Source organism: Sander lucioperca, chromosome 4, assembly GCF_008315115.2.
Source record: "Sander lucioperca isolate FBNREF2018 chromosome 4, SLUC_FBN_1.2, whole genome shotgun sequence".
In the NCBI taxonomy this organism is placed as follows: Eukaryota; Metazoa; Chordata; class Actinopteri; order Perciformes; family Percidae; genus Sander; species Sander lucioperca.
Window position 1 is genome coordinate 37,594,723 of NC_050176.1, and position 25,992 is coordinate 37,620,714.

The 25,992-nt window shown below is 42.0% G+C and overlaps 1 protein-coding gene across 11 annotated transcripts in view; it reads right to left on the reverse strand.

The window, feature by feature from the left end:
• Window positions 1-22,003: 22,003 nt before the first annotated feature.
• The window catches only part of LOC116046942 (teneurin-3), a 293,082-nt gene continuing 289,093 nt past the window's right edge, over window positions 22,004-25,992 (reverse strand). For 10 of the 11 annotated variants that reach the window (XM_031295419.2, XM_031295418.2, XM_031295417.2 and 7 more), the window contains one exon: window positions 22,004-24,495. In XM_031295419.2, the coding sequence (XP_031151279.1) occupies window positions 23,740-24,495 (756 nt within the window). In that variant the 3' untranslated portion in view covers window positions 22,004-23,739. The remainder of the gene's footprint in view (window positions 24,496-25,992) is intronic. The other variant, XM_036000174.1, reaches the window with a different exon arrangement.

Sequence of the window (25,992 nt, forward strand, 5' to 3'; positions counted from 1 at the left end):
ATAGGCCTAGGTGGTAAATCCATGACATTCTACGATTATCAGATTTAGTAAAGATTTTAATGTTTTACAGGGTTTTTCATCTGTAAATGTAGCCGGGCTTGCAGGACGTCTGCACATTTTCACTGCATTCAGTGTAATATTACCATCATACGAAAGGACCAGTTTCAACTACATATCAGCAGTCACCAATCACCAGCCTCTGCACCAGCTACCATCACGCAGTGTCCGGCCTCTGCACCAGTCCCCATCACACGGTGTCCGGCCTCTGCACCTGCCACCATCACACAGTGTGCAGCCTCTGCTGATGCCTCTGTACTGCCTCCACCACTCATTCGCAAGAATAGAGAATCAGTGGTGTGTCTACACTGGTCAAATTTTAAACAGAAGAAATTTGCAAATACATCTCCAGAGATGCCACACACCAAAAAAAACGGACATTACCGCCTAACATCACCTGAAGTGCCAATGCATTGACTTTGATAATGGTGTATTTGCAGTTGTAAAATCATTTGCCACCCCCAGCACACCATTCCATGTCATTAAGAGGACTTGGGGGCAAATCCAGAAAACCCAGTGTGAGATGGACATCTGCAAGATAAATATGGACTGTGCAGAGCGCTCCAATTTGAGAACATTTGAATGTCCTCACCTTCAATCCCTCTCATACTGCCCTCCGGTAACGCAAATGTATTCTGCTCTATCAGAGGAAGTTCTGCAGTAGATGGTAGCAGAGAAGTGGTTTGGGCAGGACAAGAAAGACAGGTGTCTGGCATGACAGAGGGCTGCCGTTGAGGTTGGGACTCCACTCTCCTGTCTAGTTAGCATCTCCAGCCCTCCTAAGAAATATGTCTGTTTTTGAGCCAACGCTGGCATACTACAGCTGGCTTGGTCGGGAAGGAACCGTGCTGTTCAGTGAAGACATGGAAGGTGCAGCGGTGGAGGAGAAAGGAGCGCATTATCCATCTACAGGCAAAACACTTGTGAATATGGTTAAGGACATCTACCACAATAAGAAACTCCCAGCAGTTCTTCCCCGTGACAGTCCACACCAGCTCATTCCCGTCTGCCTTAAAACCTGAAACATTTAGCAGAGAATGTCCGGACAATGCTGAGTGAACCAGCACTCATCACGTCCAAGGCGAAGATTGTTTCCATGACATATGTCATAAAGGGTAGGTCCTTCTTTTATTGTGCACCTGTTGTTTGAGGGTGTGTGCATTATTATGCTGGTTTTAGAAGAGCCAATGGATATTGTGATAAGGGGATTGAATGACACTCTGCGTCAAATCATGACAATCACCCCCTTGGTATAATATCAGTGCAAACGTGTTATTGTGGCTCTTATTCTTCCCCTTAGTTTTCAAAGAATTCTACAGGCTTACCTGACCTTTGAAGGTCTTTGTGACCACAGCTACACATTTGCATGTGTTTCATGCGGCTATCATCCTGTGACTGTGGTTATGGACCTGCACAAGGTGTGTGTGTGTGTGTGTGTGTGTGTGTGTGTGTGTGTGTGACCACATATTCGACTTGCACAGTGTATGGTATGACGGTAATTTTCTTGAAAGTGAGCAGTATTGAGAAACCACCAGCAGATTTTGATGGCAAGGTGGATGCAGAAGAGTTCTGGGAGAAGGTGGCAATGGAAGTGATTTCCCGTGGATTGGTGCCCAGTGAGTACATGAACTATTCCTCACAGACATTTTTAATTATTTGGTCATGTGCCAATATGATGGCATTAATCTTGCGTTTGCACATTGGCAGGGTTGGTAACTTGAATCCCTGTTTATTCCGGCTGAAATATTGTCTTCCGTTAAAAATAAATCCTACATTTCATTCCATTGATATTCATAGATTATGTCTGCTATGTTCTCCCTCTCTTGCTCTCTCTCCCTCTTTCTTTTTGGCTTGTTCTTATAGGTGGATGGGCAGTGGTAACCTGTCCATGTGCCGTGGTCTACGCTGTCAAGTTCAATATCAGAGCTGAAAGTCCACGAGATTATACAGACATTCTGCTTTCCCTTAAACATTTTCCAAATGTCACACTCTACAATTTTGCCTGTGGTTTGGCAACCCACGCCATCCACAGAGTGCCAGAAACTTTCCAGCCGCATGGTGGCAGGTTGCTTGAACCTACAGAGAGCAATATCTCACGGGCCACCTCAGGTGAACTCAAAGTTACCTTAACATGGCTACATAACAAAAAGAAGGTGCCAAACAGTGATGGACACACTCTCACTGGGTCATTGGATTGCTACGCTCTTTATGATCGTTTTCATGAAGATAAAACAAAGGACATGAGAGATGTCGTGCGAAAAGTAGAACCAGTTTTTTCCCCTCCGCCACTAGCCTTCTAAACAAGGCTCGGAATCCATCCTGACTCTCTCCACACCCCACCTCTGGCTCCTCATGCCACTGTACCTACTCTGCTGTAGCGTCCCTTTTCACTACTGTTTAACTTATTTTACTATTTATTTAAATTTATTTTATCGTTATTAATACGTACTGTGTGTATATGTTTATACTTATATTGTTTATATCTTTTTATCCTTCTTATATTTGTATGTGTGACATGCTCCAACAACACCATGACAAATTCCTCGTATGTGCAACGTACTTGGCAATAAAGCCCTTTCTGATTCTGATTCTGATTCTGGGACTGGTTCCAGAGATCTGTGGCTGGGTCAACAGCCAGTCTGCCGAACAGCTTTTCTCCGGGATGAGGCGGAATAACCATTTCCTGAACATGATGACCTCATCTTCACGTTTTCTTAATGAGAAACATTTTGCAGCATTATAACAACAACAAGAATGCTGTAACATGTGAACGATATGTGGCATTCACCAAAAAGTCTAATGCACAATATCCTTGAGCATCAAAGCAGAAAGCTGAATGAGATGCTGGTTTTGGTGATTTTCTATTTTTTTGTAATATAAAAGATCTATTTTTATCTTAAGGTCCACAATCTACAGACTCCTCCACACTTTGGTAAAGTTTGACCGATGACGACACCCTTGGAGCAGGTACGTCTATGTGTTATTCTGGTTGAAGCAGTACATACTTCATACTTTATACAGTTTTATGTATGAATCATTGGTGTTGTACCGTGTTGTGTGTTGATAGCTAATAACATTGTGTTAATGTCTTTGCAAACTTATCTTAGGTGCACAACCTCCAGACAACAGTAATGTGTCAGCAGAGCAAGGCCCAAGACCAGATGAAGAGTTGACCGATGTGGGTCCACAATCTACAGACTCATCCACACTTGGGGACACCCTTGGAGCAGGTATGTCTATGTGTTATTGTGGTTGAAGCAGTACATACTTGTTTCATGTATGAATCATTGATGTTGTACCATGTTGTGTGTCGATACATTAATAGCTGTCCAACTGTATAACATTTCACATAAGTATTGCTTTTGTACTTCATTAGTGTTCTCCCATTTTGTTTTTCGATCTCACTGTGCGGATCTCTCAAGTGTATGCTCAATAGAGGCCAAGAGGTCGTGTTGGTCCTTTGATTTGCACCGTGATCAAGAACAAGTGGTACTGTGATTGTTGATGGTCATAAAAGAAGACTTTTAAGTGGTCTTCGAAGTTTTAACTAAAAAGTACTTTGTGTTTTACAGCTACATTATGTCTTGGACCCCAAAAGACCGGGCCATGAACTCATAGTGCGCTACAACAAGACCTGCCTGACCCATTTAGATTTTGTTATATGGTTATTTCTGCACACTAGGCCTGTGTCAGCAGATGGAGTCAACCGTAAGTTGCTTGTGGCACATGGTGCTATGAAACTTATACCCAGGTGTCCGCATGTAATAATTAACTGACCTGTGTGCGTATATTTCTTCAGTGTTTTTGCCATGTCATTTGTAAATTATTCTCTGTTGTATTGAAGGAGGTGTGTGACACTGAAATCATGTCTCTTATTTGCACATTGCCACACCACCACACGGGGACGCGATCCCCGGGCGCAGGGACACGACCCGCGGTCTCTTTGGCACGCAACAACGGGGACATGAAACACCACAACAATGGGATGGTTGAGGTTAGGAAAAGAAGATACTGGGAAAGGAACCGTCACATGCAGGACACGCCAAAAACAACGGGACGGTTGTGGTTAGGAAGAGAATAACGCGGAAAGGAACTGCAACACGCCGGATGCGATCCCCGCTCTCCGGGGTGAAAGTCCTGTATTATTTGAACACACTTGCTGAAATTTATTTAATGCTTAGTAGAAAAGCTTCAAGACACCTCCTGTATGAAGAAACTAGTCGCACACATTGCTCAGCTGTGATTTTTGCCCATTCTTCCACACAAATTGTCTTCAAATCTTGGGTTCCGGGGGCTGAAGATCTGAAGATCAGAGTTCATAGAAGATCTATGAACTCTGATCTTCAGTTCTTTCCAGAGGTTTTCAATTGGATTCAAGTCGGGTGATTGACTGGGCCATTCTAACAGCTTGATTTTCTTTCTCTGAAACCAATTGAGAGTTTCCTTGGCTGTGTGGATCATTGTCTTGCTGAAATGTCCACCCTCGTTTCATCTTCAGCATCCTGGTGGATGGCAGCAGATTCTTATCAATGTCACGGTACATTTCTCTATTCATCCTTCCTTCAATTATATGAAGTCTGCCAGTGCCAGATGCTGAAAAACAGCCCCACACCATGATGCTCCCACTTCCAAACTTCACTGTTGGTATGGTGTTTATAGGGTGATGTGTAGTGCCATTTCTCCTCCAAACATGGTGTATGCTATGACAGCTAAAGAGTTCAATTTTGGTCTCATCTGACAGATTATATTCTCCCAGTATGTCATTGGCTTGTCCAGATGTTGTGCAGCAAACTTTAAGCGAGCTTCCACATGCCTTTTCTTGTGCGTGCAAAGAGGCCATGGCGGTTGAGTGCATTACTGACGGATTATGTCCAGTTAAAAGCAAGTACGTCTCACTGCAGCCCGCTTCTCTAACGCTATTACTGTGCAAGCCACAGGGATCATTTGGACCATTTCCATGTAGTTACATAGTCACTGATATGGTCATAACCACTACAGTGCTCAATTACCTATTTTTGAGGGGGAAATGCACTACAATTTTTCGTTGCGAAGGCATGACCTGTCCTCTGGAGGACATAGCCAGACCACCGGGCTCTCCATGGATTGTTGTCGGCAGCGGGAGGCGACGAAGCCGGCAAAAGCAGAAGCGAGGATGCCAGTCGGGCTAAGGACACTACCACACATGCCTCCACTCCCACCAATGCCCAGGGCTGGACTGGCCATCTGGCATACCGGGCATTTTCCCGGTGGGGCAACGCACTTTTGTGCCGAATCGCCGATATAATTTATAGGCTTTTTCTTTTTTTTTGGCCGCGCTGGCCCATAAAGAACTGACAGCAGCCCATTGGTTAATTGTCTTTATTGGCACTGGCCTGACCCAATCAAATCCAGGAACCCCCTTCCCTACTCCCGGCCCTGAGACACGAGCTGTAATAGTTCAACCCGTTCTCATTCCGAACTCGTAAAATAAGGACGTTTGGACAGTGGCTGTCAGCGTTACACAAACACGCTGAAAGACGTTTCAGCGTGTTTGTGTAACACACCGGGAGGAACAGCAGTTAGATAGGATTAAGCGAGTAGTATGTAAGGGCAAATTTCCGCATAAGGAGGTTGGCTGGGGGGGTGGATGGGTCAAACACAGGACTTTCACCCAGGACAGCGGGGTTCGCGTCCCACTTGTCACGCTTGCTATAGTTGCTTTTTTCTTTCCTCCCGCGTATCACAGAACTGTACGCCCACCCACGACCCTTTCCTAAACCCAACCGTCCCGTAGTTCCCACATGTCACGGAACCGTAAGCCCACCCACGACCTTTTCCTTAACATAACTGTGTCAAAAGGGACGGCAATAGTCTCGACCAAGCGCGTTTACTTAAAGCGCTAAAAGAGACTTTTAGCGTCAATAAGAAGGACAAAGGCACCTGACCAAGCGTCCATATTTTACGAGATGAGTGTGAGAACGTGTTGAATAGTTATGCTTATGCTGGAAGTTTAGCATCCACGTTAAAATGGACAAACAACCACCAAAGCGCAAGGGAGGTGCAGAGAAATTACGGGAGAAAAAGATTACGAATCTTTCTGATATGTTTGGGGCTGTAGTAGCTGCTTCAACATCAGCATTACCTCAAGTAGAGGAAGGAGGAGAGGTGGCTGGCTATACAGAGAAGCAGAAACAACATCATGACAGGGAAGAAGCCGAGGAGGAGGAGAGTGACCACGACAGGGCCATGGGATCGAGTGAGGAAAGATGGAAAGTAGTGGGGAGTAGTTGACGACGTGGTAAGGAGTGGGCAAATTAACAGGGACTCTCTCTCTCTGTGTGTGTGTGTGTGTGTGTGTGTGTGTGTGTGTGTGTGTGTGTGTGTGTATTTTGTGCGCCTCACATCATAACGACAACAAGCAGTTTGGCTGTTACATTAAAGTTAGTGGCTCTCAGGTAACCTAACTGCTTAAGCTTACATTGAAAATGCTAGCGGTTGGCCTGTTGGGTAGCTGAAAACTCTGTGTGATCTATAAAATCAGTGTTGATACAAGCATCAGTGTTCCTTGAATTGTTTAATTAGCTTCTCTTGTATTGGTGCTCTTTTCCAGGGCATATACTACTCTCAGCTATATTGTAGCTTTTGGGAAGGGTTATGGTTATGGTTATTGTATTTAGCAGACACTTTTGTCTAAAGCAACAAAATATGAATCTTACAATAGTTAAAATTAACAGTAAACAGTTTTTAAAAGTTGCTAAGCCAATATTAAGCAAAATAGTAATAATAACAATAATGGCAATACAATATCAAATATCAATAATAAAAAAATAAACAAATACCATAAATATACAAATCATAACTAAGAATTAATTAATTATTTAAGTGTAAGATCAACAAATAAGTCTTGAGACGCCTCTTGAAGGATCCAAAACTATCATATGAACGCAGAACACTAGGCAACTCATATCATAGAATGCACGCATATTTTAAGAGGACTGTCTGCAGGGAATGTGTCTGACCAATCACGGTGGGTGTGGGCTGCCTGGGCCAAAAATGCCAGGGCCGATTTCTTTTTTTCTTTTTTTTTTTTTTTTTTTGTCCCAGTCCAGCCCTGTGTAAGAAGTAAGTTATACTGCCTCTCTTAACTGACTTTGTTTCATAGCAAATAACGTTATCTCACATCCCGTTCGCTGTTCAGGTCGCCACTTCAGGCTGCGGCCGACAGTAACGTTACACATCGTGGATGAAATTGTTTGTAAAAGTCGTATTGTTTTGGGGATAATGACATGGCTGGATAGCTAGCTTACTGATTGCCAACTGTACACAATGTGATTGACTTCAGATCTTGCTAGCATAGCGTTAGCTTTCTGGCTTGTAGCTGAGCGGACTATAAATATCTCCCGTTGCTAAGGGAGGCAAGTCGTATCTAAGGTCCTTCCTATTTCCTGGAGGAGTGAACGTTTGCATTGCATAAGAACCTTATAGGATGGGAATGATTGTTCCAGGTATTAGTCAAACCGTCATGCGTAACCAGGGAAACAGTTATTGTTTGTAAAAACTTTAGATTTCGATTGGAAAACTAAGTAAAATATAAACTGTTTTAAAAATGTTATTTGGCAAGTGACCATGGTATAAGCGGGTTAATGCCCTTCGAGGTGTCCATTGTCAGGTATTAATGGACCTTGGCGGAGGCAACCATCCGACGCGCACCGTCGTCCATTAATACCTGACAATGGACCCCTCGTTGGGCATTAACTCTTACATAAACAGACCTTTAATTAGTTGTAAGAGTATGGAAGCTGGTGGTTTAAGATAACAACATCACCAACAATGTATGCTCTGCTCGACAGCAGGAAAATAAAGGACCAGATGTTTTTGCCTCTTTTTATAGTGGTTTTTAACTATTTGAATGTCAAGGGATAGGAAAACAACACAACTTGTTACATTTTTTGATATTTGTTCCCTTGCAAGAACATTCCAGGGACAAATTTTTCCCAGGAATAGAAAAATTTGGTCCAACACCTGGTTGGTGGTTGTTTTTTCCTTCATGCTTGCACAGATCACTGAACACAGTGGGGGTAGTTGAGAGTTTGGGCATGAATTGAAATGCCTCGGAGTGCGGAGTGTGCAGAAAGCCTTAAATTTGGCATTGACTCTTGTGAACCCCCACTGATATAATATGTTTATTCTGTGCAATGAGGCAGTAAAACATTGCTAATGAACTAAGCCGCCACCAGCTTGAGATTCCAACCTCCTGTTGAAAATCAGTCTGAAGTAACACATTAAGCACTTTCTGCATCGCTGGACTGGGCTGCATTTTGATTTTGGCCACTAAACAAAGAGCGAGAGGCAGATACTACACAAACACAGGGAGTGGATGCAATCAAATCACATGCTATATTAGCCAAGGCACTGCTGGGGGAAGAACAGACCAGCAGTGACAAAGCACTCTAAGGGGGAAGAAGTGGGGGCAGACTGAGGAAAAGATGGGACGATTGAGGAAGAAAAAGAGGGTTAGCATTGGCTAAATATATTATTGCACCAAGTCACGGCCTTGCCATGTGCAGAAATAAGTGTCAAACATAATTCAAATAATTTATATTTGACTTGGTATTGTTTAAAACTGTATTTATTATTATTATTATAGAGGAAGATTGACAGCTCTAATAGGCAGAGAGCGTGAGAAGAAAAGGGTCCAAATTGAACATTTGCACACTACAAAAAACCACGCCACATACAATATTAAATGAAGTTAACTGTCCATACAATATATTAAAATGAGCTATTTAAATTAGCTGGATACATGGTTAAACATAATTTGCCCCTACCAGTGTATTGCTGTGTGTATTTCATCCATAGCAATCCCCACCAATTGGTCCTAAAACGTCCCAGTTAGATAGTAAATGGCATAAACATGTTCTTTGTGAATCTTCACAATTATTCCCCAAAAGAACCAAGCAGGCCTGCCTTGTTGCACAATCCAAATTGTCTTCAAAACTTGCCATTTTCAGCGTGTAGCTTGCTAGCTCGAAGTTTGTTGTTGTTTCCAGAAGCAAACAGAGTTTGAGAATGGCAACACACCGAGAGGGGAAGGTGAGGGACATTGCGCCAGATGTCAGGAAATTATCCTGGAAAAGACTTATACATCCCCAGAGTCAGGAAACGGGCAGGAAGCATCACTACAGACCCATCACACCCTAGTCTTGCATTGCCAGAACTATCTCCACAGCACTATGTCAGCGCTGGAGTATGGTCTGGCTGCACAAGTTAACATTCTGGTATAGGTCTGGACCAGACTGTCTGGTATACTGTATATAACAATCGTCTTTAGTGGCGCTAAGCCCCAAATGCAGCGAGATGTGCCCTTGCAAAATAAATAGCAGAGATAGTGGAAGGGGACATTCAGCACCTGAACTGTACATCTGGTAAGCCATACTAATCACACCTTGGACACAACCTGTTCCAATGTCTGCCCTCTGGTAGGTGCTAAAGAACACTTTATGCCAAAATAACCAGAGACCAAAATAGTTTCTTCACATCACATGTTGTCACTCTGATAGTTATTTTTCTAAGCATATATTATAAACACTATAGTCTATATACTGCACTGTCATATCCACATTCCACTGTGTATATAAAGCAACCTGTTCCATTGATCATCCCATATTTATTCCAGCACCCTTTGCACTCTGATCCATTGCACTAGTGTTGTTTTTATATAGATACTTTAACACATTTCGTACATAGTTATTATATGTATTTTAATTCTCTTCAGGCTGTAGTTACTTTTTTTGACATTCAGTTAAGTGGGCAAATCTTACCAGTTTTGTGATACATTGGGAGAATACAGTAGAATGGTACACTTTATATTCTGCTTACATTATGTATGTTTTGCTGGCGATAGTCTGTACCACATTTTTGTGCATGGTAGTCTGTACTTTTGTTTTACTCATTCAGGGAGTCAAACCAGCAACCATTCTGTTACAAGGCCCCTGCTCTCCCCCCAGGCTACTGCTGTCCTCAATGCAGTCAGAGAAACTATTAGAGAGGAGAGGGAGCAAAGTTCTGCATACATGATCTAATGTGAATCAGTGCCTGACTGAAAGAAAATCCTTGTTGACATAACCTAAATGGCTAGTCAGTGTGATGAGAGAGAGAGAGAGAGAGAGAGAGAGAGAGCTAAAGTTCAGGCAAGAAGAGAGTTTCGAGAGATAGAAAAGAGAGAGTTGAAAAGTTCTTACTTTCTCACCATTTGTGCTGCATGAGAGCTCAACTCAGTTTCTTAAATTACTTCTGCTTCGACCAGATATTATAAAAGTTGAGTCAGAAACATTCAAAATGCAAATGTAGTGAGTGTAGCTCCAGAGCAGCTTTCCTCAGTGTGTCTGTCTTTCCTGTGACTGAAATATAACTGTAAGCATTTAACCATGCCTGCTTCATCATAGACGCCAGAGATGGGGACTCGAGTCTGAGACTCGGACTCGAGTCACACTTAAGTCGCACAAACAGTGACTTCAGATTTGACTTGCGACTCGACCCAAAAGGCTTCAGACTTGACTCGGACTCGAGCTTCGAGACTTGTTAACAACCTATTTTCATGCAATTATTGCTTTTTAAATCTAAATTTATAGGCCAGTCACTTGCTAATGTGAAAGAGACGTTACATTTAGCATATATTGTCACAGGACTCTGTAAAAAAAATTGTGGAAAAAATGCCTTGGTTACCTTGTTTCAAGCCATTCTAGCGTGGTATAGAAAGCCTGCAGGAAGACTCAGCTCGATATGTGCCAGTTCTCATTAATATTCAATGAGCTAAGCTGCTTGACTCTGATTGGCTAACAGCTAGCCAATGAGAGCCTGGCTATCAGCATCCTTTACCCAGCGCAACTGGGCAAGCTCATGAATAGTAATGAGCTCAGGCAACACCACGTCAGACTGACCAGCTTTTGTAATTGGCCTGATTTCTCTGCTTATTTCTTTTCAGTGGCTAGAGCTGACAGAGGAGGTAGCAGTTAATTTTCACATTCACGACATAACACAAACACATATGGACCTAACGTATTTCAAAAAATGCAAGTAAAAACGGTTTTGTGTGGCAGGGCACCTTTAATATTTCACCAGGTCCGAGGGCTAGAGGGATGTGTTAAGTAGCAGAAGATTAGACTATACGATGTCCTAAATTGGAGACCCAATGTAAGTTCTGGATGTAACAAAATTAATCTAGCTCCATTAAAGCAGACGTGATAACTTTCAATACAGATGTTTCCCTCGAACTTAGAACACTAAAAAATGGAATGCATGATGAGGTTGGGCTTTACAGTGTGACGGACAAAATGAAATGAGTAACACAGACAATAATGTATTCTTTGGTGCAGATACCAAAATGTTGAAAAATACAGTTATGAAATTGAAGTAGACCCCATAAAGTTATCCTACAACTGATTTTGATACTGTACTGTATGGATGGTAGCTACAGGACATGCTTTGAATTCATAAGATGTAACAATACAGTGTTAGGGGCAAGATCAGATGACCAGAGACTTGACTTGGACTCGTGGCAAAAGACTTGAGACTTGACTTGGACTCGAGCTCAAAGACTTGAGACTCGACTTGGACTTCCAATTAATGACTTGTGAACATCTCTGATAGACGCACACTGATGGTTAACTGCTTCCTGCTGGCCAATTACTGGAAAAATCAGATGATGATCAGCTGATCTCATTTAATTTCTGACCCCATCTCTACCGAGCTTCATTATTCACGCCACACCTAAACAAGCTCAATCAGATACCGTAAATGGAGAGTCTCTTCACTAATGCATGTCAGCTAGTTTATTTTCCTCTTATCAGGAGTTCACTGTGCATTTATAGCATCATCACAAGTTTAGTGTGAATTGTCAAATTGACTTTTGAATTGAATTTGATGCATCACTGTGCTGAAATGAAGTCTTGTCGTCATATGTCTGCTGTCATTTTACAGGCACCATGAGGGGAGGGACCAGTTAGAGTTGAAACAGTTAGAGGTGTATCTATTATGAAACATGCTAAATATTTTGGGTAGCAGAGGCACTGAGTTGTTATAATTGATCACACTTTGTTTAACTTTGACTCCACGCTGACTGGGTTCTTCTTGTTTCTCTGTCCTTTGGGTGATCCAGTTTCCTTCCATAGTCCAAAGACATTCAGGTCTGGAGAAGTGGACATTTGTATGAAGCTGTAATAGATTCATGTCTTTGTATTGTCGTCTTATTTTTTTTTTTTGTACGTTTGAATATGTTTTTTATCTTGCACTCCTGACTGTATATTAAGTTTCCCATTTGGGACAAAAAGTGACTGAACTGAACTGATCACATATTCGCGGACATGCACAAATCACATTTTCAGGTTGTAGCTACAGCTTTTGAACATGAACCACCCAGTAGTTTAAATTAACTTCAGTAAATTCACTCTCAAGTATTGTACTTAAGTGCAGTTGTGAGGTACTTACTTAACTTGAGCATCTCATTTGTGCTACTTTATACTTCAGCTCCACTACATTTGAAATGGAGAAATTGGAACGTTACTATTTCACGAACTGTCATGACACTGGGGGAGATGGTGACAACACGATCCGCGGTCTCTGGGGGACACAACAACTGGGAAATTAAACACCGCACGCCGGCAACACCTGCCATGACACGGGGCTGCTCTGGGGGATGTAACAACGGGGACGCCACACGCGGTAGACGGTGACAACAACGGCCGCCGGGACACGATCCGTGGTCTCTGGGGGACGCAACAACGGGGAAATTAAACGCAGCACGCCGGCAACGACAACGGCGACAACAACAGGGGACGCGCTACAATAACAGGACGGTTGTGGTTAGGAAAAGAAAGACGGGGAAAGGTTGTGGTTAGCAGAAGAAGAACGCGGAAAGGAACTACCACACGTGGGACGTGATCCCCGGGCTCCGGAGTGAAAGTCCTGTGTTTTTTGACCCATCCACCACCCCAACCTACGTCCTTGCGCGGATTTTCGGCTTTTCAATACTACTCGCTACCATAATCGTGCTGTTATCACGTAATATGCTTCCCATTCAAATACATTAGTTTAAAATTCGTGCTCACCAACACGATAAAACCCAGAAAAACGTGTCCCTGTTGTTATGGTTTCGTACTTTTCTGTTGTCTGTATTGTTTGTGTATGTTTTTCCTGTGTTCTCTGTCCTCCCTTGTGTTTAGTGTTGTGTCAAGTTTCTGTGTTTAGTTGATGTCATGTTTTCTGTCTGCTTTTTCTGTTTCCTGTTTTATTTTGATAGTCTGTTTTCTGCCTTGTCTTGTCCTGCTTTACTTTGTGTTTTCCCGCCTGTGTGATTGTCTGATGTGCTCCACCTGTTTCCCAGCCCTGGTGTCACCTGTCCTGGGTCTTCACGTTACCCAGTTTATTTAGCCCCTGTGTTTCTTTTGTCTCTTGTCGGATCATTTTGTGTCCTGGTGCCGTCAGTTTGTGTGAGTTTGTGTGTTCTCCGTGTCTGTTCTGGTCCGTTTCTTCCCCTCCTGTATTTCCCTGGTTTTTGACTCCCTTGGTTTGTTTTTGGATGCCTTTTCTTGTTTTGGGAATCGTTTTTTGCCTGCCTCTTCATCCGGGACTCCCTTTGTTCATTTTTGTGTTTGGACTAATAAATCAGACCTAACAAACCTTCTCCTGCCTTCCTGCCTGCCTCTCACTCTGCGTTTGGGTCCACTATTCCTCACTCCACATAACACCTGTAGACGAATCAATAGATTAAATAACGTCACCATTTCACGAACTGTGGCAATATTTGATAATAGTTGGAAACGGGAAATAGAAAAACTTAAATAAACAAAATAGGCGATATCTTCCTAATTGAACGTTTCCAAAGCTTCATTATCATAGTGCAGAGTGTGAGTTTTAATTTAACTTTGGGATTCAGGTTTGTTCAAGAACGAAAAAACAAAACCTGACAATAAGCTAATTTCTACATCAGTAGTGGAAGAAATATTCAGATTCTTTACTTGAGTAAATGCATCAATACCACAATGTAAAATTATTCCATTGCAAGTAAACGTCCAGCATTCACAATCTTAAGTAAAAGTGCACAAGTATATTAACAACAACATGGACTTAAACTATCAAAAGTAAACTACATATTTAGCAGGAGTGAGTGTTATTATATCACATCTTCGTTACTGATGCATCAAGTAGTATGTTATTGTTATGTTATTGTATTTTGGTTACTACAAGTGGCCATATTTGGACAAATGCGGGGAGGATGGGCGCCCTGGTAGCTCACCTGGTAGAGCGTGCGCCCCATGTACCAAGGCTCAGTCATTACCGCAGTAGCTTGGTGTTCGAGCCCGACCTGTGGCCCTTTGCTGCATGGCTTCCCCCTCTCATTCCCCACTTTCCTGTCTCCAACTGTAGGGTTCCATTAAAAGCCAAAACTTTTCTCTTCAACGGCGCTGCGCTAAACGCTAAGCTAAATGCTAAGCTAAACACTAAACTAAACACTGATGCAAGTCATCCAGCAGAGTTTTACTGGCAGGTAAACGCCGACCTTCTGGCACTGGTGCTGTTAGTCAGCATGTATGGCAGTCCACAGAGCTGGTTGAAAATCAGCAGACTTTCAATCAGCAGACCTAGCTAGCAGAGATGTTCACAAGTCATTTTTTGGAAGTCCAAGTCAAGTCTCAAGTCTTTGAGCTTGAGTCCAAGTCAAGTCTCAAGTCTTTGAGGGGCAAGTTCAAGTCAAGTCTCAAGTCTTTTGCCACAAGTCCAAGTCAATTCTTAAGTCTCTGGCCATCTGATCTGTCCCTAACACTGTATTGTTACATCTTACAGTGTTGGGGAGTAACGGAATACATGTACTGGCGTTACGTATTGAGAAGACAAATTATGAGTAACTGTATTCCGTTACAGTTACAATTTAAATAGTTGGTATTTAGAATACAGTTACATTGTTGAAATCAATGGATTACATGACAATACTTCTCTGTTTCACGAGTTTATCCACTCTCTAAATAAATTAAGGCAACATTTCTATCTTGGAAATTCAAACAGCATTTCACATTAAAGAAAGAACAGGGAGAACGAAATATAGCTGTGCAATGCAACCTCTGCTTGCCAGCAACCAAGCTCTTTTCAGTGTCCAAATGACTCCACCTCCAACCTGAAGAAGCATCTTAAAGTAAGTTTTTTTTAATCACCTGCTGTAGTTTTACTGGTCACCTTGCTATTTTACAGTTGCATTAGGTAGCTACCTGCTTAGTTGACGTGCAACTTTGCATTCTCCTATGTGCTGATTTACTAGCCCCAGAGCCATTGAAAGACTTGACTAGCCCCGTTTGACATGCTAGCTAACGTTAGCTAAAATTAGCTCGTGGTAGCTTAGACTGCGGTTAGATTTTTGTAGAATGCAGTTCGGGACTACAAATACAAAAATCTATCTGCTTGTTTAGGTACACATTCAGCCAGTTGGAATAGAAGAACACACCAGAATAGGCCTGTTTAGTAAGCTGTATGTGATGGTCGCCTTCCTACACTTATAAAATGCAATTCAATGTGGAAGTAATCCAAGTATTCAGAATACGTTACTCAGATTGAGTAACGTAACGGAATACGTTACAAATTACATTTTTGGGCATGTATTCTGTATTCTATAACGGAATACGTTTTGAAAGTATCCTTCCCAACACTGCATCTTATGAATTCAAAGCATCATGTCCTGTAGCTACCATCCATACAGTACAGTATCAAAATCAGTTGTAGGATAACTTTATGGTGTCTACTGCAATGCAATCTGAAGAAACACAAATTAAGAACTCTGTTTCAGTTTCATAACTGTATTTTTCAACATTTTGGTATTTGCACCAAAGAATACATGTTTGTCTGTGTTACTAACTGGCTGTAAAACCCAACCTCATCATTCATTAAATGTTTCAGTGTTCAAAGTTTGAGGGAAACATCTGTATTGAAAGTTATCACGTATGCTTTAATGGAGCTATCTTCATATTGTTACATCCAGAACTTACATTGGGTCTCCAATTTAGGACATTGTATAGTCTAATCTTCTGCTACTTAACACATCCCTCTAGCCCTTGGACCTGGTGAAATATTAACCTAAGTCTGTCACATCATATGGATACAACTATAAAGATACAATTTGCCTGTTCCCAGCATTAGCACAACACTTTGCGATGGTTAGCTTGTTACCTGTGACGATATATGGTAAATAACGTCTCTTTCACATTAGCAAGTGACTGACCTATCTGGGTGCATTTTGAGATGCCTGATGAAGTTTGACGTTGTTGATCCGGCATCATTTATCTTGGTGCCACACACCTTGCTTACTGCCACTGTTTACAAAGTTATTGAAAGCAAAACTAATGACAAAAGGCACAACTCCGGGAGGACTTGGTGTCGCCATTGTATTGAGCTAAAAGAGTCTCAATAAAGATAAATGCACACACTACATTCACATATGCACACACAGGATTCATACATGCACACACATGATTCATAAATACACACACAGCATACACAAATGCGCACAAAATTCACAAATACACACACAACATTTAAAAAGCACAGAAGATTCACAAATGCATACAAAATTCAGAAATGCACACAAAATTCAGAAATGCACACAAAATTCAGAAATGCAAACAACATTTACAAATGCACACAAGATTCAGAAATGCACAGGACAAGATTCAGAAATGTATTTCTGATGCACACACAAATATATCTTGATTTACAAACTGCTTGCGGTCTGTGAACTTCACTACATTTGTGTGTGAATTTTGCAAGTATATCTCGCTGCAATCTGCGGGAAGGCGGGGCTTGTTCTGCAACCAATCAGATATCTCCCTTGTTTTAGCCAATCACAAGAACGCACCACACGTTGGGGACAGAGCCATACAGATAGTAAGAGTTGCGACACTCGTTGATCTCACTAGCGGGGTGGTCACGTGGTTCATGTAAGCCTGTATAGTTCCAAACACACGCAGCGCTGTCATGTTCTACTATGGGACTGACAGCAGCGATTGCTATATTGAATGGTAAATATAAATAAAAACACATACCCATGTACTTGTTTGATTGTTATTGCATATTTGTAAATGCCAGTTTTATATTTGGAGTGGTAGGGTGACAACTGAAAGCTATATGTATAGATACGTTTTTAAGTTTTGGAGGGAAAGCTTCACGTCCATGTTAGCATGGGTAGCACTAGGCTACTGTCTTGTATTGTCCTTCGTGTCACGGGGGCTTGTTTAGTTTATTTACATTTTGTATTAGCGTGTCCAAATGCGTTCGTTCTGATATGTCTGGGACCCCCCCCGTGCCAGTTCACGTTAAATGACATCACATAGTATGCGAGGGTCACCGGGGGACCCGAAGCTCAACGCCAGGCCAACGCAAAAACGTGAAAAATAAACTAAGTCCCGGGGACCCGAAGGACAACACAAGGGTTAACCTTAACCTTACTACATCTTTTTTTTAAATCAAAGATGATTCAAGATGTTCTTTTTTGCACATCTGGACTATTGTATTTTCCTTGATTTTGCTTGTAATTCCGATTCACTTACCCGTGGTCAGAGCGATTGAGAAAGCAGAGTAGCAACAGTCCATTCAGCATTTAGTGTCCAGCCCACTTCTTCTGATGAGGCAGGAGTTGACCACACAACCATGATCATTTTAAGACTAAGCCATACACAAAGTATCACATATATTAAAGAATAACAACTCATTACACTTGGATGAATAAATGAAATGTACTTTTTTTTATTAAACAATGAGTGACACAACAAGAACAAGTACAGAAAAAAGGAATACAGTGGAGAAAGGAGACAATTAAAAAAAAAAAAAAAATACAAATAAGATTTACCGCTGGCACCACTGGTTATAAAACCCTTCAGCAAATGCACATTCTACTGCCTAACATCCGCACGCTGCAAAGGAGGATGCAGCATGTAAAGCTGGAGCCAGGAGTTTTGGGGGTTAGTGTTTGTGATGCTGAGTGTTTAATAAAACAAATCCTATCCACATATATCAGGCTGAGGTTTGTGGAATAAAAAACAAGTGGGAAATAGCATGAATAAGAGCAACAAAGTAGAGCCAGGGGTATCAATAAATAAAACACCAGCACCAGCTAGGGTTGCTCGAATATGGAAAGAAATATGATCATAATTATTTCGGTCAACATTGAAATCACGATAATTTAACACGATTACTCGCTGACTTCTGGAAAGATGTTGCAATTATTGAACTTAAACAGTGGAAAACGTTAAATAAATCAACAGTAAAAAAAACAAAAAAAAAACACAACTGTGAAATTTGCCTTAATACTTTTTCATATTTGAACTTTTGTCATTGTCATGTCACTTACTGATATTTTTTGTGTGGAATAATTTCTATTCATACATGTAATCCAACAGCCCTTTCAAGGGTATAATTAAACAAACGCAACCTTATTTCTAGACACACAGTACTCAGCTGACTAGCTAACACCGTCAGGTTCAGCAGATAAAACCTAAATAAAATCCGTCCTTAATCAACTTTAATGATCCTAGTAATCCAACATCAATAACTAACTAAATAAAAGTTGTCAGAGATTCACTACTGAACTTCGTAATTGTTGGTGTAGCGATACCTTCACAGCTGGCGAAGTCAAGCTAACAAAGGAGCTAACAAACTAGCAGGCAATCGGTCGGCTACCAAGATAAAAATATATATAATTACGCTGTGCACACATACAAATAAATATCAGTATATGCATCATAAAGGGCCTCTGATAAAATATAGACAGTTGACAATTCAAAAGAGGTAGCTATTTAATCAACTTACCTCAGAAGTTACTCCACGGCCAGCAATGAAAATGAATGATGTCCGACACTGTGAATGGATTGTTTGGAACTATAAGAGACTGCATACCCCGGAAGTAGGTGGCAAAAAGCGTTCAACAGAGTCCAATCATGGATGTATTAAGAGAACAATGGGAGTGTCGCCACAATGGGAGTGTCACACTTTGTATTTAGGTTTTATCTGCTGAACCTGACGGTGTTAGCTAGTCAGCTGAGTACTGTGTGTCTAGAAATAAGGTTGCGTTTGTTTAATTATACCCTTGAAAGGGCTGTTGGATTACATGTATGAATACAAATTATTCCACACAAAAAAATATCAGTAAGTGACATGACAATGACATAAGTTTAAATATGAAAAAGTATTAAGGCAAATTTCACAGTTGTGTTTTTTTTTTTTTTTTTTTTTACTGTTGATTTATTTAACGTGTTCCACTGTTTAAGTTCAATAATTGCAACATCTTTCCAGAAGTCAGCGAGTAATCGTGTTAAAGTGCCCATATTATGAAAAAATCACTTTTTCTGGGATTTGGGGAGTTATTTTGTGTCTCTGGTGCTTCCACACACAGACAAACTTTGAAAAAAATCCATCCATGCTGTTTAGAGTGAGATACGGTTTCTGAATGTGTCCTGCCTTCAGTCTCTGGGTGAGCTGTTCAAAATCGGCACGGCTTGTGACGTCACAAGCCGAAACGAGCAGGCTAACCGCAACCATTAGCTCGTAGCTAATGCTAACGCTAGCATGCTACCTCGTTCTCAATAGCAAAGCACTGCTACAACACACACAAGTTCACCATAATCTACAAAAGAACTACTTACATGTGCGCCCTCATTTAGAAGTCTCCCAGCTAAACCTGCCTTGTAACTGACCAAAGTTGTAGAAACAGCCTTTCTTTTACTGTCTATGGAGCTAGCTAGCTGACATGATCTACATCTGAACTACTGGGCATGTGCGAGTGCAATCAAAGATAGTACAGAAGAAGAAAAGAGGTCTCACTCTGTAGCTAAAACAGAGACCAGCTGAAAAGAGGAGCTGCAGCAGTGAAAGAGAGCACTGCAGTACAACAAAAATATGGTGTTTTTTGAAAATTAAATCATGTAAACCTATTCTGGTACAACATTAAAATACAATTATGAACCTGAAAATGAGCATAATATGGCTGCTTTAAATTATCGTAATATTCAATATTGACCGAAAAAATTATGACTATATTTCTTTCCATATTCGAGCAGCCCTAGCTGGTGCTGGCGACGGCTGCTGAAATATGAGGCGACTGGAGGCTGCAGACGGTGTGCCGGGGATGGAGAGGCCAAAGACATCCATGGCAACCAGTAAAGTGTTTGGCAGTGGACTAGATGTTATGACCTTAGTTGAAGAAGTCTGCTGGGTTGAAATTGCCTTCTTAGTCTGACTCTTGCTGCCAAGGTACCCCTTATCACGGTTGTTTACCTTCCTCTCAGCCCGGATGCACTTTGATTGTCATCACATGTTTATATTTGACAGTGTCAGTATTTCTGTTTTAATCTGTGCACTTTGCTTGGATCCTTAACCTCAGCCTGATATATGTGGAGGATTTTTTTTGTTAATTAATCACTTATACTATTCCCCCCTGTTCCTTCACTTTGTTCTTGTTTTTCAAGTAAGATACACAGCACACCTGTTCACACATTTGTTGTTCTTTTTCCACTCATGACTAACTTTGTTTTATTTATTGATACCCCTGGCTCTACTTTGTTGCTCTTATTCATGCTATTTCCCACTGTTTTTTATTCCACAAACCTCAGCCTGATATATGTGGAGAGGATTTGTTTTATTAAACACTCAGCATCACAAACACTAACCCCCAAAACTCCTGGCTCCAGCTTTACATGCTGCATCCTCCTTTGCAGCGTGCGGATGTTAGGCAGTAGAATGTGCATTTGCTGAAGGGTTTTATAACCAGTGGTGCCAGCGGTAAATCTTTGGTATTGTTTTTTTTTTTTAATTGTCTCCTTTCTCCACTGTATTCCTTTTTTCTGTACTTGTTCTTGTTGTGTCACTCATTGTTTAATAAAAATGTATTCATCCAAGTGTAATGAGTTGTTATTCTTTAATATATGTGATACTTTGGGAACTGGCACGGAGGGGGTCACAGACATATCAGAACGAACGCGTTTGGACACGCTAATACAAAATGTAAATAAACTAAACAAACCCCTGTGACATGGTCAATGCAAGACAGTAGCCTAGTGCTACTCATGCTAACACGGACGTGAAGCTTTCCCTCCAAAACTTAAAAACGTATCTATACATATAGCTTTCAGTTGTCACCCTACCACGCCAAATGTAAAACTGGCATTTACAAATATGCAATAACAATCAAACAAGTACATGGGTATGTGTTTTTATTTATATTTACCATTCAATATAGCAATCGCTGCTGTCAGTCCCATAGTAGAACATGACAGCGCTGCGTGTGTTTGGAACTATACAGGCTTACATGAACCACATGACCACCCCGCTAGCGAGATCGAGTGTCGCAACTCTTACTATCTCTATGGCTCTGCAGTTTGTAAATCAAGATATATTTGTGTGTGCATCAGAAATACATTTCTGAATCTTGTCCTGTGCATTTCTGAATCTTGTGTGTATTTGTAAATGTTGTGTGCATTTATGAATTGTGTGTGCATTTCTGAATTTTGTATGCATTTGTGAATCTTCTGTGCTTTTTAAATTTTGTGTGTATTTGTGAATTTTGTGCGCATTTGTGTATCCTGTGTGTGTATTTATAAATCATGTGTGTGCATGTATGAATCCTGTGTGTGCATATGTGAATGTAGTGTGTGCATTTATCTTTATTGAGACTCTTTTAGCTCCATACCATTGTCAATGTATTTTTTGATATGTGAGTGCGTGCACATAGACATAGTGCATGTGTTACGTTGCACTTTATGGCAAAGGACAGGGGACATGCAGCTCATCATACGTTTCCCCAACATATATGCGTCAATAAGTCAGGGTGCAAGGGCCCAAGATCACAAAGCTGCATGGAGCTATGACACCATGTTCATTACTGCTAGCAACCTTTGAGAGTGGATAGAAAAATAAACACAGATGTACAGCACAGTGAGAAAACAATATTTTCAAGGATTTTTTTTATTTTTTTACCGTAGAAACACTGTACATAAATTACTTTCTCTGAGACTAATATTGATGTACGGATAAGTGGAATTTCTCAATCTTCAAAATAAAAAAAGATCAACCCATAAAACATTGTCAACTCTCTGAAAAAAGATTGGTAGCATATGATGTTAACACTCTGTGTAAAGTTCCTGTTCTTTCCTTTAAAATGATTAAAGATGCCTTCCCAACCTTGTACACACACACATACACACAAAGAAAACTCCTGTATAAGAGTACGGAGACCCACAATCAATGAGAAAAACATCCACATCGATTTTTGATCTATTACTGTTACCCATTAAAGTCACTGATGGCAATGCACTGTCCCTTTAAGGAGAAACGAGCAAAAAACAAGGCGAGAAGCAACGATTAGTTACTACTCACAGCAACCCTGCCCCCCCCAAAGCCATGACAACATGTTTCTATTGCAAGCAATACTACTACCTTTGACCGATAAAAGCACAAGGTCTATGCATTATGAGGCTGAGTCACATTTTGCAGAAGTGAAGGACTCCTGGGCTGACAGGGGACCAGTGTTTTACAGGACCGGTGAGCCCACTCGGTCAATAAAGAATCAGAAACAGCCGTGGCATCATGGTCGCCCTGTTTCCTCACAGACCGCTGTTGATTGTAGTCTGAAACTGTACAATTTTTATAGACCTTGTAAAAGGACAGGGGATGAGAAGGAGTGGTTTCAGAACTGACCAAACAGATAATAGATAAGAAGGAAACAAAAAACACAACTCAAAGTTTAGTTTAGTTCAGATCATGGTCCATTCCGGTGGTGTTGGCGTAGTAATAGTAGTAATAGTGGTATAGGTAATAGTATGTAAACGGTTTTTTTTGTTCATTTTTTTTATATCCCCTTTTTGTCTGAAGCAAATGCAAGTTTATATATAAAAACAAAACAAAAAATCCAAACAGAAAATTTGTCTTTTTTTTTCTCCCCTCCTTCGTACAAATTGTAGTCCTTTTTTTTGTGCCTGTCTCTCTTAGAGAGCGTCCACAACAGTTCCAGTTCCTTCAGCCATGGAAACAATAGATCCTATAGACATGGCTCATCGAGGCCTATAACTCGGAGCGACGGGTCACACCCGGACCCACACAGACATGATACCGGCATCATCTGTGAGGGATCCACAGACATTTGTTATGTTGACAGCTCTGACAGTTTACAACTGTCTAAATGCTTGGGGGCTCATTTAGTTGTGATGGCTGCTGAAATGCTCAGTTGGCTACTTCAACAAGTCTTTACATCCCACTGTTTCACAGCTAGATAGCACACGATTATAGCACTCAGGTTAGCCCCCGCCTACCAGAGAGAGAGGGAGGGGCATGCGTGCAGGCTGTTTGAAGGCAGACGACAGGGCGAAAGAAAGAAAATATAGATAGAAAAAGAAATAGAGAGAGAAGGCATTGGTCAAACGACTGAACCTTCTTGCAGGCTCATGAAGACTGTTTTAAACCATCACAACTGTAGTTTCATAATGTTTCGGGTCGTTTGCGTTTAAGTGACAAATCCTACTTCACCATAAAACTAAATTTGCAAACATGGGGTCTCTTCAGTGGCTACTTTTGAGTCTCAAGACAGTCTGTGACATCCATTTTGTGTTAAAACTGAACTTTTTGTTAGTCTTTGACAGTCACAGGGGGTAGAAATTACATGTCGTTGATGCCGTGTTACCTCCTCCCTATCTCACTCTGCCGTAGGAACTGCATGTTGTTAGCGCTGTCGGCTAGCTCGGGGTACTGCTCTATGGACAAGACGTAGTAGCCATCGAAACCCAAAACCTTCCCGCTGCTCAGCAGCTGCCTTTTCTCTCCCTCCGTCCACAGCCGAACTCCTTCCTCCCCGTCTCTCACCCGTTGCTGTTCGCGGGCCCAGGCGCTCGCCAGCGCCCTTTGCCTTGCGTGCTCCAGGATTCGCGCTTTCTCCTCGTCCAGCGTCGTCCCATAACGCACGTGAAGTGCCAGAGCGCCGTACTGCAGCTCCACGTCAGCAAAGCGCCGCGTTCTCCCGTTCATCACCGTGGTAGACTGGGACACGGTGACATTCACACCGTTTTCCAGTGATTTTCTGCCTGAAGTGAGCCGCAGCGCGCTCAGGTCGTTCTCAGGCAGACTGGTCTTGATGAAGTAGTGCGTGTCTCGTCCCTCCACTGTATAATGTAGGTCTTCCAGGTAAAAGGCGTTGTTTAAGACTGCAGCCACTTTGATGCAGTCCTCATTGGCAATGTTGAGAGCATTGGTCACCACGCGGCCTTGGATCACGGCGAGCATCACTCCCTTGCCAATCAGAGACTTGACGGTGGCGAACCACAGCCAGGGTTTGCTGTGGTCTGAATGTCGCCGGCTGAGCTGGATTTCTGGCATGCGCTCAAAGGACAGGAAGGCCCGAGACTGACGAGTCACCTCCTGCTGGACACCTGAGATAGACTGTGGACGAGAGGAAGAGGAAGTCATGCCTGTGCCACTTGCTGTTTAAGACATTGCAAACATATAATAAGTACATTATGCAAACACCTCTTTTAAAGAACATTGCATTGTAATACAGAAAATAAGAAACAATGTATGGGTTGGTTACTTCATCTGTCCTCAAGCTCATATCTCACACAGATCTTTTGGCATTAAGACTGAATTTGCAGCCTGTCCAGACCAGCAGCATGTTTAGAGCTGCAGTTCTGACGACACATTGGTGAGGGGGAAGCATGTGTAGTCTATGTTTTATGTTTCAGACGGTAGGTTTATGGTCAAGTGGGTCAATCTATATAATCTTGATCCGTGACATTACGCTGTTTGTTGTGAGAATGTTAAGTACGGTTGGGCATCGAGAACCGATTCCTACTTGGAATCGGTTAAAAAATTACGATTCCAGTAGAATCGTTTCTTTATTGGAATGGTTTGGAGGATTTGGTTTCAAATCTGATCATCGGTTCCCAATTTAACATGCGCAAGTTTTGGTTTCCGTAGCGACCAGGCACTTGTTGTGTTACAGCCTTGGAGCACAGTATGCGGCGCTCTAGCGTGGCTTTATTTTACATTGACAAAGCCCCGTCAAACTGCAACCCACCATTGAATCAAAATAAAACTTTCCTCTTATTTGTGAAAACAGTCATGTGACCCGTTTCAACTCCACCCCTCAAAGAATCGGAATCGAGAATCGATAAGAACCGGAATCGAAAGGAAGAATCGCAATTGGAATCCGAATCGTTACAATCAAAACGATGCCCAACCCTAATGTTAAAGGAGCTGATGTAGCTACAGTGTCACCTACTGTAGGGGACCCCAACATTTTTTACACCCTGAACTGTTTATATATTGTACGGAGCCCCCCTGGTCCCACTTTGTAAAAAAAAAATTAATTATAACTATCTCGTGGCCTCAAGATAGTAACTCGTGGCCTCGAGATACGTATCTCGTGGCCTCCAGATAGTAACTCGTGGCCTCGAGATACGTATCTCGTGGCCTCCAGATAGTAACTCGTGGCCTCGAGATACGTATCTCGTGGCCTCAAGATTTACACTTGTATATAAAAGGAGAATGCACAATGGAGCAGCTTTTCTCCCCAAAGCAGAGAGTGCAGAGAGTTTCTCCTAAAACCCAACCTCTGCCATCCCGTTATTGTGGCGCATCCCCCGCGGCCGTCTCCTGGCGCGTAAGGTGCCCTTTCCCCATTATGTTTATCCTAAACCCAACCTCCGCCATCCCATTATTGTGGCGCGTCCCCCGCGGCCGTCTCCTGGCGCGTAAGGCGCCCTTTCCCCGTTATGTTTATCCTAAACCCAACCTCCGCCATCCCATTATTGTGGCAGGTCCCCCGCGGCCGTCTCCCGGCGCGTAAGGGGCCCTTTCCCCGTTAGGTTTCTCCTAAACCCAACCTCCGCCATCCCGTTATTGTGGCGCGTCCCCAGCGGGCCGCCTCCCAGCTTACAG